At 41.8% G+C, this 17,317-nt stretch overlaps 1 protein-coding gene across 5 annotated transcripts in view; it reads right to left on the minus strand.

The window, feature by feature from the left end:
* Positions 1–15,789, minus strand: part of actn1 (actinin, alpha 1) — a 67,293-nt gene extending 51,504 nt beyond the window's left edge. For 4 of the 5 annotated variants that reach the window (XM_088648824.1, XM_088648822.1, XM_088648823.1 and 1 more), the window contains exon 1: positions 15,457–15,789. In XM_088648824.1, coding sequence (XP_088504950.1) covers positions 15,457–15,561 — 105 coding nt within the window. In that variant the 5' untranslated portion in view covers positions 15,562–15,789. The remainder of the gene's footprint in view (positions 1–15,456) is intronic. The other variant, XM_088648821.1, reaches the window with a different exon arrangement.
* Positions 15,790–17,317: the final 1,528 nt, after the last annotated feature.

The raw sequence follows: 17,317 nt of genomic DNA on the forward strand, positions 1-17,317 counted from the left end.
TACCAAGACACTGTTTTCAAGTTGTTACTTTTAAGTGCTTTATTAAAAAAAGTAGATGAGTTCAGCCTCTATGGATAACGACCACATTCCACAAATACCAAGGATTTATTCATTTTCAAAAGCGCAAAGAATCGGAAAGAGGTGTTCCTCCATCTTCTGGAGTGACCGTGTGCAGGTATTCGGCCCAGGCACTCCGCTCCACCATCCGAGTCTCACTGCAGCCTGCACGGTTTCCCTCAGTGAGCCCCGGCGCCAGGCCCAGGGCACTTCGCTGCCTCTGTGACTCCTGCCGGCACTTTGTGAAAAAGGCAAACAAGCACTTTAGAATAAAAGAGGAAGCAAAAAGGCAAGCCTGCAGATCCCCAGCCTACAGCTGCCCACTCCAGGTCTGCTGCCAAGGGAGCGGATCCAGATTTTGCTACTGACTGGGCGCCAGGCAGCAGTCTGCACCCTGCCGTGCTTCAGAGGGGTTTAGTCAGTGAACTACAAACCAATATACCTCAGCTTCTTAACTGATGCTTCCTTCACCAAACCGTCCTACTTACTGCTTCTGTATGCTTCTTCTACCTCCATATACTCTTCTCTCAATTGCCGATAGTCACAATGTGCTCACTGTTCAAAACGTTCATAGTGCTCATTTGAATTCAATGCTCTGTTGCCTTGGCAGATGGAAGAAGTTCCAACCTACTAAAAGATTAACTTAAAATATGACTGGAAATAAGATTTTATGGAGTCAGAAGCAGATTAGGTTTTTTTTACATTACAAATGCCAGTTATTTATTATCCTCCCACCCAACGGAGAAGACCCAGTGGGGCCTTCTCTCGACGGGGGAGGAGAAGCGTAGACTAACCGTTGCAACCCACTCACTGGCAAGCCAGGTCTGTAACTGGTTTATTAACACGTCATTGAGGAGGTTCAGTGCTGTTTCGAGGAGAGACACATCCCACAGGGATCGCTGTAGCACTGGGAGCTGACAGCACCCTGCCGGCTCAACCCAATGCCTCAACACCATGCCACTTGAGAAACCCTGGTCATAGCTGGCTAGCGACACACCCTGGACCTGAACCTGCAACACCAGGATCACAGACCTCAGCTTATGTGTAAGTGGGCACCATTACCGGATGATCCATTTCTTGGGAGCACGAGAAGAACATTTTAAAATCATAAGATTTTAAAAGACTACATCATTGAGCCAAAGCCATATAATATGAAAGACTTCAGCACAGGGAGAGAGAGACATTCAGCTTCAATGGATACTGTTTTCTCATAGTGGGGGTAAGTATATAAGCTACTGCTCTGTGTGGAAGCGAGTGGGAAGATCAGCACTTGGATTGGGACGTAGGGAAAAGAAGGTTTTATGTATACTAAAAGTCTTCAGCAAACATGGTGTTCAATCCTGCAGCCCCGTTTTGATTTTTATAGGGAATCGCCATCAACAATAAACGCTGACAACTGTCAGTTCTTTCCAGTGAAGCTGGACTATCAGTTCCAGACACAGCTCCACTTCCAGATCTAGGGTTCCGCCCTGGGTTGCTAGCTAACATTCCTTCGATCAAACAACCCAGGAAATTTAAGGAGATGATAAAGTTGTCAAAACTGGGGTTTGATTCAACATAGTAAATTCAATTTTCAGTCCCTCTCATGATTTTGCAAGCCTTAAATCAACATGTCTGTGTTGTTGAATATTTCCATGTAACAAGATCATTTGCCCTTTTCTAAACACCATACAATGCAGCCTTGCATGATTCTGAAACTTTAACATTATATCTGTACCAAAGATATGACAAAGTATGGGGATCACTACCCAGTTTTCAAATTACGTCAAAGAATTTTCCACTGGTCTTTCTCAATACTTATAATAGTCTGGTTGAGAAAAACGTTTGTCTTTTGGTTCTATAACCCCCCAACCCACACACACCTTTCACTTCAAACAGCCCACAATGGGCCCTTACTCTTTCAATCCATCCCCCCCATGTGAAATTTCAAAACATTCTCTGCACAGCTTGTTTGACGTTTAATGCTCTCAGATGTTTTTTTTTTTTTCCCCCCAGACTGGTGCAGAATCATCCCCTGGGTATTAAGTGAAAATATCCGTCGGCAGCTCAGCTCTCACAAGAATCCTTGAAATATTTCAATCCTTGCATCACAGACCCGTTCCAATCTGCACAGCCTCCTCGCTGTCAATCCCCTGCCACCCACCAGACCGCCCACCCCTTTGCTGCCGAGACAGGATGGCTCACTTCGTTCGGGGTCTCTGATGGGCGCCGTGCCACACCGCTGTTCTTCAAATTACGCAGCCAAGGAAATAATGACAGCAGCACAAATGCAGGAGGAATAGCAATGAGAAAAGAAGCAAAATTGTTCTCAAGGAATTATGGCTGGAATTACACTATGCTACACTGAACCAATTTGTTCTGATATAATGTAACCCACCTGATTGTGACACTAATGACCTCTTCTACTTTACTGCTTGTGTTCTGCTGGTGTGAGAGAACAGTGACTCCCCTCCCCCCAGCCCCAGAGGAAAGCCTTAAACTTAAACCTTAAACTCCTTCGAAAAGGAACTAATATCTGCAGTTTCCCATAATTCGCCACGTTCTTCCCCATCTGTTACAGGACCGCACCATAACGAGCATCCCAAAATGCCTAATAAAAATACCTACTCACCTTCTTTATCTTGAAGAAGCAATAAGACTGTCCTACAGAATACTGTACATGCCCCTGAAATGCCAAAGTCTTATATCCCAAATACAAAACCTACAGTCACCAGATAAGAGCCTCAGCAGATGCACTGAAAGTTTAGAATACAGTTCTACCTGTTTAACAAGATAACATCCCTGAACTGACAAATGAGACTTTCAAGTTGCTGTCCCATGAGAGATGATGCTGTATTATTGTAGTTTAGATCAGTCTATTGCAGGGCACACAGACAAACATGAACACACTCGCACCAGGGCCAATTTTCCCAGAAGCGAATTAGCCTACTAGTATGTCTTTGGACTGCAGCACCCAGAAGAAACCCATGTAAACACGGGGACACCAACATACAAACTCCACACAGATAGCACTTCAGGTCAGGAACTGTACCCAGGTCCCCAGCGCTGTGTGGCAGCAGTGCTAACCACTGTGCCACCATGCTGCCCAGGTTTTTAATACCCCTTCAGGGAAATACTAACCATCAGATTAATTTGGAACATAATTACAAAAGGACCAAAAGAAGACGGTAACAAAACTGACTATTTGTGCTGTAAGGACCAGGCTTTTCAGTGTCTTCACACCAGGACGCCTGGAGCCGGAGTTTCCTTTGTAATCTAGAAGAGTAAACACCTGCACTCACTTCTGAACCTTTCCTGCGTCAGCTGTGCCCATGATCTCAGGTGTGTATTTAACACACAGGTATTTAAACAGCTTTCACTCAGAAAAGCTCAAGGTTCAGCAGCTCATTGTTTTAAAAGACTGTGCTAGTGGATTTTGCATCTCCTCCCACTCTTCCAATGTGGTCTTGAAAGCTTCTTTGTCCGACAGAGCAGTAGGTACAATTTGGTTATTGTGGATGACATTCTTAAACGGGGAGGGAAGGCATGGAGTTCAGCGATTAACAATTTACACTAGAGACTTTCAGGACATCCCTGTATTGATGAAGAAATAATCACACAACCATGGTCTGGGGTTGGCTTACAAACTTACAAACTTATTCTCACCAAAATTCAATACTGGAAGATACCAAATGTTAATACCACGAAAATAAATACATAGGCTATAAGCTGTCTTATCAAATTTAACTGTACTCTGCATCTGAATGATTATTCAATTATTTCATGCATTCCTCATAAATGACAAAGTGCTAACCCTAGCCCTAATGCGACAACCTCCATTTCTCAAACTGACAAGCTGGTAAAATGTTCAAAAAACAAACTAACAGAATTTGGAATTCACATTAGTACTCAGCTAATTGGCATATCTGTACAAAGTGTTACTTATTTTTTACTCACTTTCATGTAACATTATGAAACTAAATTTGGAATTTGTATCAGATGTCACAGATACAGTTTCATATCCTTGAAAAGCTTCACAGAAACAATAACCAAAGGGATGCGATCAGTTCTACCACAATGACAGTCACTGCAGCGTTATGACTTTATAGCCTGCTTGCACTGGAATTTAGAACTCAGGCAAGGCTGGGCCTGTTCAGTACTGGGATAGGAGACCTAAGGAAATCCAGGCTGCTGCTCCAAGTGATATTGTTGGGTCACCAAGTGTCACTCTCTCTCTGAACCAAAATGTTTACACCACTCCTCTAGTAGGCCCTGACTACTTGGTCATTAAAGATTCCAAGACACTGTCTTCAATAGTAGAGTCTTTAAACCCTGTACTCTCTATCGAGGCCACTCAATTCACCCACTGACTTCCCCATATAATTTCTCCCTCTCCTGAGTATTGGGGTCACTGGGACAGACTGACAAGGTGGGTGTGGTGTAGTAGTGGTCTCCCTCCTATATGAAAAATGTCTTGAGATCCATCACATTAAGGGAGCCATCCAAATGCAAGGAATTATTATTATTAGTGCCACCAAAGATAAAGAATATTAGACACACAAACAGCTGGTTAAAAAGGCTGAAAGAGCCATTCCTCATTCTCCCTGGGTATGTACAGACAGGTGAAGACAAAGCTGGCAATACAAGTGTCTGGGTATATAATTAATAATGAACAATTCTACAAAATCTTCTTCGTGGTCCTGCTCCGAGTAGCCAATGCTGTAAAACTGCACAACATGCAACACCAAAATGACTGGGCTTTGAAAAAAAAAAAAAAAGGACACCCAGAGATTATGCTCTTTTACTGACTGTTGTTCACGGCTCTAGGCCCAGAAAGCATGTTTTGGTCATTTAAAAAAACTTTTTTTGAGCCTTATGCTCTTGGCTCATTTAAAAAGAAATCCTGGAAATGAATGGCATTACAAGGAGTTTGTCAGAACAGTACGCTGAATGTTAGAACGGAGGTGGAAACCTCAGCAAAAAGCTACTTACTCTCAAAAGACACCGGAGAACATGAAAAGATAGGGACATGGGTAACTGAATTCAGCTTCTTAAGTACCACAATGCTGGGAGCCAAGGTGTAACAGTATAAGAAAAGAAATTAGCCCTGTATACCTTTAATTTCAGTGATCAAGATCATGTATTGAGCGAAGCTTTTACAATAGAAAAAGATAAATATGTAACCCTACACTATTTGGTTATTTTTTCCAATTGTGTTATTGAGTAGAGTTTATAAACATGAAAGGAAATAACACTCCTAGCAGAAATACTCGAAGAACAATACCCATCCTTCCCTAGTACTTCATCTCATTCGGGGTCATGAGGGAGCCAAGCCTATTCCGGGCTCAAGGTAGGATACACTCTGGATGGGACGCCAGTCCGTCGCACGGCACACACAGACACGGATACACACTATGGCCAATTTTCCCACAGTTTTGGTTGGTCTCAATTCAAGAGTCCAGCTTGCTGTTTTATGTTGGTCAGTAATTTCTTAATTAAGGATCATCTTCTGCAGGAAAAAAAATCCTTCAAAAGACAGCAGCACCTGCAAGCCGGATATACACATCTTACTCCGCTGAAAATGGGACAGTTCACATAAAAAGCCTACACTGAAGGGAAAACTCTATTCTAAGAAGAAAGCATTGAAATGCCAAAAGGTACACAAATTCCAGTGACAACCACAATGAAAAATCAGTTAAGGAGAAAGTTTTTTCACATGTGGTAAAACATCTTGTTGTGTTAATGCGCAACTTCTAGATGATTTGCATTTTTCTTACCAAAGGAAGAAGTAACACCAACCCTTCGCTCTGTTCTCACAACAGCTGTTGCCAGTAAATTTCAACAGGCCCCCCTTTGCCCCATTCCCGCAAAAACAAATTGCCGCAGAGAGGGACGGAGACACATAAACATCTTTAAACATAAATCATCTACACAAATGCAAGAGAATGCCTTCCTGTGCAATACCACTTCCCCAAAGCAACGGAAATGTTTCAAAATGCGTTGCTCCCAGTGACATGTGAACTGGTCCTCTGGGCAAAAGATGACAAAAGTCCCCAATCAGGGGTAAATGCTACAGAAAGGAGGGCGTTCTTCTTCAGAGGTGAGAAGCAGGGCAAGATATTCAATTCAAATTGACATTCCATGTTGCTTTCATCCTGGAGAAGGATATGGCTGAACTCAAGACACCTAGTCCTTTCAAAGTCTAGAAGAAACCCCTTCCAGAGAATGCAATCAGAAGACAACACTGATCACTGCAATGTCCATCTTGTATCCATCTTCCAATCTCATTTTCCTGTTTTGCAATAGCCAATGAAAACAGAATATACACTACAGCAGGGGAATGCTTGTCACCCTTCAATTCCAGATCAAGTCTTTGCTCCAGCTAACTCTTAATTATTGAATTCATCAGCAGTCCCTGGGCTAATTAAGCAATTTAAGGATCTGCTTCCTTCTTAACTTACTTAAAGTTCAAAGTCCTGTTCTTACAGCAGGGAAACCAGTTACCAAGGTTGACTGACCCCATATTACAGCTTTATCCATTAATCAACACAGTCACACATGACAGAAGAGACAGGATTGGAGGTTTCATCATATTATTAATTTTAAATAAACAGTAATAATGACAATTTCTCTATTTTCTGTCACCTAAAGTTGGGCATTTTTTTCACATTTATTCTCAGTTTTACTTTAAAAGATGCATTTGTTCCAAACCAGGACATTTGCTTAGCACATCTTAGACACCCAAATGCAAAAACAAAGACAACTGAAGAAATAAGCAGTTGAAAGAAGCAAAAATAAGTGTAGTTGAGGCATATTCTTTCTAGTTTTACAAAGCAGCAAAACATAAGTGCTCTTTTCAAGACCTCACTTTTGTTTTTTTAAGTTGGCTGGAAGTGAAAGATGGAATAAATATAATGGCCTTGTTGTTAAAGTCAGTTTCTATCAGCTTTTTTCTCTTCTTCTGTAGTCTCCCTCAATGTGTAGATATTAAAATGCAGTCTTGCTCGAAAAAGACCTGGTTCCCTACCGAAACATGTCAAACAAGAAGTTAGTGTTTCAGCAGAACTAAAATCTGCCGACCTTATCTTAAAGGAGAGCTTCAGAGAGTTTGACTTTAACTAGACTTTGTTGTCTATTGATAAATAATCACAGCAAGTAATACATTAAAATATAACCCCCACTCATTATAAAAAGTCCCTCTCCTAAATTAAAAAGAAAATACAAATACAGTGAATGACACCTTACAAACAAACTTGCAGAAAATTTAGATGTGAAAAATCAACTCCCTACTTACTGCATAACTTTAAAACACCATTTTAAATGCCTCTAGAGACCCGGAATCTGAGATCTTATTCTTACGAGTCTTTCATATGGCAAGTTTAGCCCGGCCAAGAGGTTTTAAATAACAAAATAAGCTTTACATCAAGTGCACAGTCCACACATTCACGACTTAAGCCGAGAGGAAAATTGGTATCATTTGCTCTGGAGTGTAAATATTTGGAACCTACACTCCCAACTAATTCTTAACAATAGTAGTCTGGCAAATATCCAAAATTTGTAAGGCTGACTTTGTAAGGCCATATCTGCAAAATCCTGATTACAAAATGCAAAATAGTACTTCCAGCGGTGCTCAGCCAGTACAGGTGCTTGCCCAAGTACATTAGAGTCATGGGAGTCTGGGTCATGTCACCTGCCGACTGTCAGTGGGATTCTCCAGGAAAGGACAGTGGGATTAGCCAGCCTGGGTTCTCTCAGGTAGACATTGCCCGCTGTGGCCTCAAAGGGTATCAAACCTTCAGTAAAGCCGGAGTCGAGTTGGAGAACATGAGTCGTCAAATTTAACAACTGCAGTTTCTGAATCTCACTGCGTTTTTGGTCCTAGAGGGTGTCAAGTTATACGACTAGGAATTCCAGGGGGTGACTAATTACACGACTCCCTCACGACTTTATCATGGTTCCAAATTTGTAATGCGCCACGAACGTACCGCGAGATCCTCATCTTGGCAGCCAAATCAACGTGGAGCACAAGAGGAGCACCGCAAGAAAGTAAACAAACATGGAGAACAAGCATGTAAACATCTTGAAAAATGTAACAGAGGCATTGTTTTCCACAAATAAACATCTTCAAAAATATAGTTCTTCTTCATAAATATAGAACAAATTTACAAAATTTTTATACAAAAATATACAACACCTTTAAATAATATAATGGGCACATTATCTCACAAGTACACATCTGGCTCACTGCCCACCCCTACAACTTGCGACTCGCTACGAGAAAATCACACCAGTTTGATTTTGTCCGAGCGAGTCACAGAGAGTTGTAGGGGATGTTCTTAGCACTATGACTGAGTTGCCGGGGGTGTCACACTACACAGCTGATGGTAACGGGCGCACGCTGGGACTCTCTACAACCCGCTGTGATTTTCTTACGATTATGTAAATGAAGGCTACGACTGAAAATCCTAGGAAAAGTTGGGAAGTGTGACGCCGGCATAAGAGGATGCGTTTCCTATGATGTATTAAAAATCATGTGACTCAAGCGGTGTTAGTGGGGCCAGCAGTCTATGTGGGACCTAATGCCCCAGCATATTGATGGGGACACTATACTGTAAACAGGTGCCGTCCTTCCGATGAGATATAAAACCGAGGTCCTGACTCTCTGTGGTCATTAAAATTCCCAGGGCATTTCTCGAAAAGAGTAGGGGTGTAACCCTGGTGTCCTTGCCATATTTCCCATTGTCCCTTAACAATCATGCCCTCCTAATAATCCTCATCTATGAATTGGCTTCATTACTCGTGTCTCCTCCCCACTGATATCTGATGTGTGGTGAGCGTTCTGGCGCACTATGGCTGCCGTCGCATTATCTAGGTGGATGCTGCACATTGGTGGTGGTGGAGGGGAGTCCCCATTACCTGTAAAGCCCTTTGAGTGGAGTGTCCAGAAAAGCGCTATATAAGTGTAAGCAATTATTAATTATTAAAAGTTGACAGGTCAGAGGAGTCAGCCAACAGCCTTATTCCACCTAGTCTCAGGGAACACTGTGGGCCAAAATGTGAATAATACACAACTGGCCCAAATCAGGAGAACAGGAGAACTTATAATGAAGTTCAAACAGTAATGAACAAAAGTTGACCACAGCTCCTTTGACGTTCACATTAAATGACCTTTGAGAAGATTTATCACTTAAAAGGCAAGGAATTTACAATTTGGATATGGATATTCTGAAGGAATTATGTAGTAGAGAAATCTCAAGTGGTCATCTTCATTTTAAAAGCAGTCTCAGTGCCCTCCCTCTTGCTGCACTACAGATCAGGGACCAGACACATAAAACTTCCAACATATTAACCTTAGTCACATGGAGAGATGGAGTGCATTCATTAGCCAACAGTGGGTCACAGTCAGTAAATCAACGTTACAGTATTGTTAATACCTGAGAAATGTGGTCAGACCATCAGAGGAATGTGCAGTCTGACCCCATCAATCAGCCGCAAAGAGACAGAGGCGGCCAGCCGTGACGAGAGTTCGAGAGCGCAGTGAATCGATGGCCTGGGCCTTGCAGGGATTTACAACCCCACGTTCCCCTCCCGTTCTCAGCACAGGCCTCCTCATTTAAAATCAGACACCACGCTCAACAGAGCCAAGTACTCCAAACAGATTCTAGTTTTCTTACTTACTCAAGGTTAGAAAAATCTGTCAACTGGTTTGTTTTTCCTTTGTTTCTTTGTCTTTAAATTTGAAACTGGCAAGAATTACATTTGCTTATTTAAAAAAAAGTGTTAAAGGAGTTAAAAACTAAGATTTTTTTTTTACTGCTACTGCCAGTGTACCATCCTGGCATAGAGAGGTATAAACCATCTACACATGCGTTTTCTGAACTTCAAACAAGCATTAGCCAGTGGACTCAGACTTCAAAGCCCTTTTTTTCTGTCTTGCTGTAGTGTGTCTAGAGTAAAGAGGCTGATCCTTAAATTAATGAATTTACTCCCCGTCTAATCCTTTTGATGGTTTCTTTCCTTCAATTCACATCAGAAAGAGATCTTTAGTATCTACCAGCCACCAAATGATTGCAGTAATCAAAAGAGGGAATCAGCACCCATCTCCTCTCTTCCTGGAGAGAAGTGGGACAATTCACGCTGCCTAATTCACGCAGGACTACTCAATGCACTTCACTGGGAGGTATGCAGGAGTGGGTCAGTCTGCTCGTTTTCAAAGAGTTCAACCTGACAAGAATGTAAGATACCTAAGAAAGAGACAAACATGAGAACACTAAATGGAATTTTAGACACTTGAGATATTCTCTGAATTTCCTAAGCATTCATCTCTTAAAAGCCTTGAAGAACACAAAGACTAAGTCTGGCTCTTTGACAACGCAAAATTAACCTAAAGCGAGGTAAGTGCAGGTTCAACAGGAAATGAGACAGATCACAGCAGTCAGATAGGGAAGCCCATGTTCCTTTTCTGCAGATGAGGAAATGTCAGACAGTTGCATTTTTGTTGAAACAGTCAAGTCAGAACATGCTTGGAGATTTCACATAACATTTGTTTGTTCCTGCAATCTACAGCTAGCTGGGCACATTTAAGAAACTGAAATAAAAAAGAGCCATGCTACACTGAGGATATGAAAATGGTTTCCTACCTCTGATATATGCTATTGATAAACACTGTGCTTGTGCAAATCTAATCATGTTTATATATTCTCTTCTTTTCTCTACACACCACCTGAATCCTATGGTTTTGTCCACTGTTTTTAAAATGTTTTTTAAGAAATACCGTCATTATAATTATATAAGTTTTTCTTAGACCCCTGCTCTATAAAACTGTGCCCTGTTTGGCATACAAATACAGACCACAAACTGAAATCTATATCCACAGAGCCAGACAGTTTGAGCACAGCTGTGGAAAAGTGATTCATGTTGTTACACTTCAGATATGAACTTCCACAAGAACTTTTTATAACCTAATTAGTTGCCTGGCATTTAGTAAATATTGGAAACCGTTTCTGCTACTGGAATTAAAGTGTCTGTTATTGTTGCCTTTGAGGTTTTTAAAAGCGTAATAACTTCATAAATGAAACTGGCCAATTCAAAGAGCTGAATTATATAGTATAGTGAAAACGATATACAGCCTCGACTTGGCACATGTACTGAAGAAAATATAGGGAATGTAGACGGCAACAACACACAAGAGTGCTGATGTAATGAGCGTCAGATATTGCAAACAAACTACAAGATTATTGACTCAAACGGTGGTCTCCTTGAGCAGACAAACAGCAGAATTTCCCCAACCCTGTCCAGCAGATCTCTTTAAGTCTGATGACCCCAATTATTGTTCAAGAGGGCTAGTGTCTCTATAGATTTTAAGGGCCCAAGTGGACTGATCGACCTGAATAAAACATATTATCACTTTAACTGGACTTATTTAACAGCTTCTCCCAGTTTTTAGAACTCTACTGCTTTACAGAGACCTGGAAAACATGCTAAGACTGCAGTACTACTGGATCACGATTGGAGACCCCTGCCTTAGCTGAATTAATAAGTTGCTTGGTTTTTTTTTCCTGAATAGTTGGAGGGGTTTGAGACACTTATGAAATTCAACAGTTAAAAGGCAGCCCATGGAACTGCATTCCCCATCATCCCATTTTCCCCAATATGCCACATTTCATTGCTCCGTTGTTCTTGGTTTTCATGACCCAGCAGTTTCAGAAGTACCCTTGTCATGCGCTGTGCAATGAGAGAAACTCAAGAATATCAAAAGATAAAACCTACGTCCAAGCAGATTTACCGTTTGCTCCAGGCTAAAAAAAAAACAGAGCAAAGGAGAGCCTGTTCTCCTCTGTTCTGAATCTCAGTGCAGTCCATTTCAATTTATTTTTGGGTCTGTGTTTATCGGGAGAGAGATGCTTTGGGGCAGCAGCATAGTGGTGCAATGGTTAGCACTGCAAACCAGAGTCTAAATCGCTACCTGTGGTTAAGTCTGGGAAAATTGGCCCTGATGCAAGTGTGTGGATGCTTGTGTGTGTGTGTGCCCCGTGATGGACTGGCATCCCGCCCAGGCTGTACCCCCGGTTCGGGGCAGGGTGTGTGTTGGGGGCAGGAAACCGACAGCTCAAACCATCACCTGGGACTGACTTTTAGCCTGCTGAATACCCCCATTCTTCAATACCTGCTTACTGTAGATCTCTGAAAACAATGCCCACACCCCAGTCCATTACCTACACAATATTCACAAACCGTCCCTGTGAGAAGCAAGTCCTGCCCTGTGAAAAGTCACACAGTAGAGAGGAAATTTAAGTGCTAAAAAACACTATAATTACAAGTGGAATTAAACTGCTAGACTGAAATCTATCATTGTGTCTATTATCACATTGTGAAAAAGAAACACACTACAACATCACAACAGAGGGCTGCCAGTAAGAAACCACTGATAATCAGCGAGAGATGTTAAGTAAATGATGATATATAAACATTTTTTTCCTTATTTTGCAAACAAAGACCTTACACTTTGCCAAAGTAATAGAACTAGACTACAAATGTTAATAGTAATAATGTTAATTGAAAACAGGATACATGCTTGCCTCTAAATATCCAGCACAAACTGATTTAAAACTCTTTTTTTCTACTTTACAAAAATTCTGTTTTTATGGCTTTAAGAGGACTTGACCTCCAATGCAGGCTGACCAAACTGGCTGCATTTTGTTCGTAATACCACAAGACTAGGAATGACAATTTTAGAGGAGATAAACAAAAGTCAGAATTCGCAAACCCCATTAACTTTTTAAACTTCCGTTCATTTCCAGCAATGGATGGCAGTCTTATTACATGTCGTCTTGCAGATTCACAGTCTCATCTTAGAGTCTGCTTCAAGACAAAGACTCAACCAGGAAGCAAAATAAAGTCACAGGCACTCCAAAAGACAGCAAATAATTGTGTGTTGTGGTCTTTCATGAGAACTGAGGCTGCTAATTCACTCCCTGGACTTACAATAGAGGGGGAAAAAGCGTCTGGATTGAGCTGTTAATTTGTTACACAAACGTGCAGGACTTTAAGTCAAGTAGAATTGATTAGTGTATGCAGTTAAATGGTACTGAGGCACAAAAGGGCTCTGTGAACAGACTCAGGCTGCAAAAACAGCCCTATGCATCCAGGGGCGTTCCTGACACACTGTTATATCCCTAAACGCCTGGGTGTGTTGCCTTTCACAAAACTTTTTAACTTTTGCAGAAGTGATTTATTTTACATGGGGTTTTGGAAGCCTTCTCAAGCATGGGAGTTAAAGCTCTCTACCAACTTCTACACTGAAAATATATGACTGACTCCCTCTTACTATATCATAACTAATGGAGCAACCTTATTTCAAAACCTTCTACCCGCCACTCCTCCCCCCCACCCCAACCTACGTATCTAGTCTCCCCAATTCGTTTTTCTCCTCTCTCGTTTCGACTCCAACCTCCGTAACTCTCTGCCTCCCCTCTGAACTAGTTCCAGTCTGCCTTGCTCTCTGAAAACAGTTGAAAAAGCCTGCCCCCTCTTCAATCCAGTCAGCCTTTCCCTCTTCACATCTGTAACCCAGCCTTTTTCTCTTTAGTTCCAAGTGTTACACAAGCATTCCTCAGTGTCCGGACTGGGCCCTGATCGAACTGCCCTTCCAACAGCCACAGCAGTTCCTGTCCTTCCAGGTCTCCCTGCCGACTTCCACAGTGGTCTTCAGTGAGCTGAAACCAAGGTGCACGACCTATTGATCCGACAATCTTACACTTTTACCCATTAATTGCACAACATGTCTGAATTCAGAACAATTTCAGAAAAAAAAACGCTTTGTTCAGATTTTCACAGAAAATACTGGGCAGTCTTTGAAGTTTTATATGGACATTTGACACAACTGACATTGTGTTTAAAATTAGGATGCAGTGATCTTGGGAAGTCATGCAAAGCCAACCTTTTTTCTATTCTATATTTAGAATAATGTAAATATTTGCCAGCCTTTTTTGAGGTTCAATATGGGAAAGGAAATGCTGAATTGCTTTGAAATTATAACGGATATACACACCGATCGGTCTCGACGGAATTTGGAGACAACACCTTTAAATAATATCTGCACCTTCTGATTTTGAACTCCGAATACCTGTTCTCCTCTGTGTTTTTTTTTCCCTCCGCACGGTAGCTCTCTAATGACATAATCTCGAAAATTAAAAGCCGATGTTTTCGGGAACAAAAAAAAAGTGTTCTTACATGAGCAAGAGGGGCCGATTATTACCATTTTTGGGCAAGCCAGTCGCAGCCATGCCCAACCCAAACCACACCGCTCACTCAGATTCCTGAACTAAAAAAAAAAATTTCCCCGCTTATACCAAAGTGTGGAAGCGAGAGGACAAATATTTCACCCAACTGCTAAATTCTTCTGAGAGCCCTAAACTATTGGGTTTTATTCTTTGCGAGGAAAACTTTACGCCTCATTAAAGTAGATGTGTAAAATAAAGACGGAAATGCGGACCCTCGGGTAACACCATGAAAACCTATAGGTCAGTAGAAAAAAAAGGCAGAAACGAATATCGAAAGAGGACATAATAGCTTCATTCCCGACCTTCGTTCGACTTCAATTAGGCCGTCAACGCAGCTTTCCTATTCTTTCCTGAAACATTATAACGGCTTTGATCACCAGTAAGGGAACCGTGTAGCGTTTCGTGGAAAGAAATGCAGTCACAGTTACTAAAAGCGATATAACAAGTTTAAGTTGAAGGTGCGTAGGAAGGTAGCAGAACTTCTGCGGTCGATGTTTCCGATGTTTTTTTGTAACTGACATCTGTTGCGTTGTGAAGACAACAATGCTTTCCACATTTTGTGTAAACGTTTCTCATCTAACGTTCATCTGATAACCTCTCCTGCGCCTTTTCCCTGTCACCGACAGAACTGCTGCGCTTGTGACGTTAGCATTGTAAGTGTGGAAAATACGCTCTACTCTTGCCCAAATCCTACGATTTTATTCTCGCTGAACTCCAGCGTAGATCGATAAACGGCAAAAAAGCCGTTGTCTTTCCGTCTACAGCTCAGCTGAAATTGATACGGTGGGTCAGCTTTTTAATAGCACACTTCATACAAGAGAGAATTTGGTAGAAAGCACCAGCAAAACGATTTATTGCAACGGGAAGGTGTGTATGATGAAGCTTCTACTTTGGCACAACTGATAAATTTGCAAATACGCAGTATATAATCGCTTAATAAGCTCCCTCACTGGACGTCAGTTCAGCTAAAAATCTGCTAAACCCCTGATAGATGAAAGTATCAATTTCCTGTAGCCAGCGCTGATTGTCAGACCCGCAAAGGCAACATCCGTGCTGCTGCAACTAGAGATGCCGCCCCCTCAACAAGCACCTTCCTTGCTTACAATGAGGCGTTAAATGAATAGAGGGATCGTTTTACCTTTCTCTGCTGTTTTTCCCAGGCAGGATCCAAAAGTAGGTCCCTGTCCCAGTCGTCTTCTTGCTGCCTGTAATCGGTATTTTCCTCTCCATCATAATGATCCATTTTTATATCTCGTTTTTTTTGGTTGCTATTCCCGTTTCCTCTTCGATGCGCGGTTGCTGCAATGCAATTTTCCTTAACAACTGGGATGGATGAATTGACGGGTCCCTCGCTCACTCACTCCCAAGCCTTTCACTCGCCCGACTCCTTGCCTGTCTGGTTCTGCTACGGAGCTAGAGGCGTATGGCAAATAGGCAGTTCCTTGTGCTGCACCGACACAACCAAAACTTTGCTTAAAAGAAAAAATAAACCCCTCTTTGTATGTGCTATTTGATTGGTTAAGGGGCGATACTTCAGGCCCGTCCCTACACTGAATTTGGTTTGATTGGTTATTGTAGCTGTCCTTCATGGATAAAAAAAAGTAGGTTGACTCATATTGGCCATGTGACATGACCCCCTTTAACCAGAAACAACACCCCCACAGAAGTTCGATCTCGTAATGACTAGACGATTCTTGGGGAGCACTCACCCTATTTACAAATCATTCCCCGTGTACACTTGAAGGTGTAGTTAATATAATCACATAAAATGCAAAGCAAATTATATGCAAATCAGAGAGAAAAAGAAAAGCGTTTAGACTACGTGGTGCGCCCTGTATTGTCTACAAGTGTGCTGTACCTTTCCTAGTGTGTTTGTGCTTCAAAATCCTAAATTTCGCATTGCACCTGGAATGAATACTTTGCTCCTAGTTCACAGGGGTTACTGTCCACGTACTCGCTATCCAAAGAACTGCCTTATGTACTTTAACACACAATACAAGTCACATTATATATGTTATTGACCTACAGAAACTAGGTAGCTCAGACGATAATGAGATTCCATTCCTACACATAAGATCTGGCTACCTGACCACATTTTGTGAATGTTTATCGCCACTGTGCTGCAGATTGCGTAGGATTGGCGAGACCCACCCCACGCATGCTGCTGCTCTTGCGGGACACTGTGTAGGACTGCTGTGCTGAAACACGAGCTGTCCCTGAGGATTTGCGCGAGTGCGCGGCTGGAGCACTAACGTAGACAACGGAGAGGGATTGTGTGTATGTCCAGTATCAGGGCTGGCGTTGCAATTGTGTCTTGCAATAATAAAGCCACAGTCTCCTGGTAGGACTTTAGTGTGTGAACCTTTGGGACCGCGGCATTCCCCTGTGTTTGTAAATCTGGATGAGTAAACGTACAACGCGTAGCTAAATACTCCCCCCGCTTCTTGTATGGCTGTTACTGCAATCTGTTTGATTCGAGGATTGTGTAGGTAAACACAGATTGGGTTAATATTGTAACGCATACGGCATTAATATCGTTATGCAATGACGTAACATCATTTCCAAAGCATTTGGGAAGATTTGGAAGACTCAACAACGATACACACATAGGCACAGTCTTTCAATTTCTTTGTGCGAATAATAGCCAGGCAAAGAAAATGGTATCATTGTGAAATTGTTGATTTTAAACTAATGCGTCTGTGCAGACTAAATGTTTATTCCTATGATAGCTCGGCCTTCGAAGATTTTAGAACAAAGCGTACTGAATATGCGTAAGTTCAAACTTGCAAACTTTACGTTTCCTTATGTAATAAAGATAAATGATGCAGTAATGCAACATTGCATTTAATTTCCTGTCGAACGATCATTGCGACGTACAACTTTTTTGGTAAGCGTTTGTAAATGGTATCCTAGCAACAACAGTGCCTGAAAGTGTTGTATTTAGTTTTACTAGCAATTTATACTTGTATAACACGTTGTTACAATATATGATTTAAAGT

This window comes from Lepisosteus platostomus, chromosome 10 (genome assembly GCF_059453375.1).
Source record: "Lepisosteus platostomus isolate fLepPlt1 chromosome 10, fLepPlt1.hap1, whole genome shotgun sequence".
Classification (NCBI taxonomy): Eukaryota; Metazoa; Chordata; class Actinopteri; order Semionotiformes; family Lepisosteidae; genus Lepisosteus; species Lepisosteus platostomus.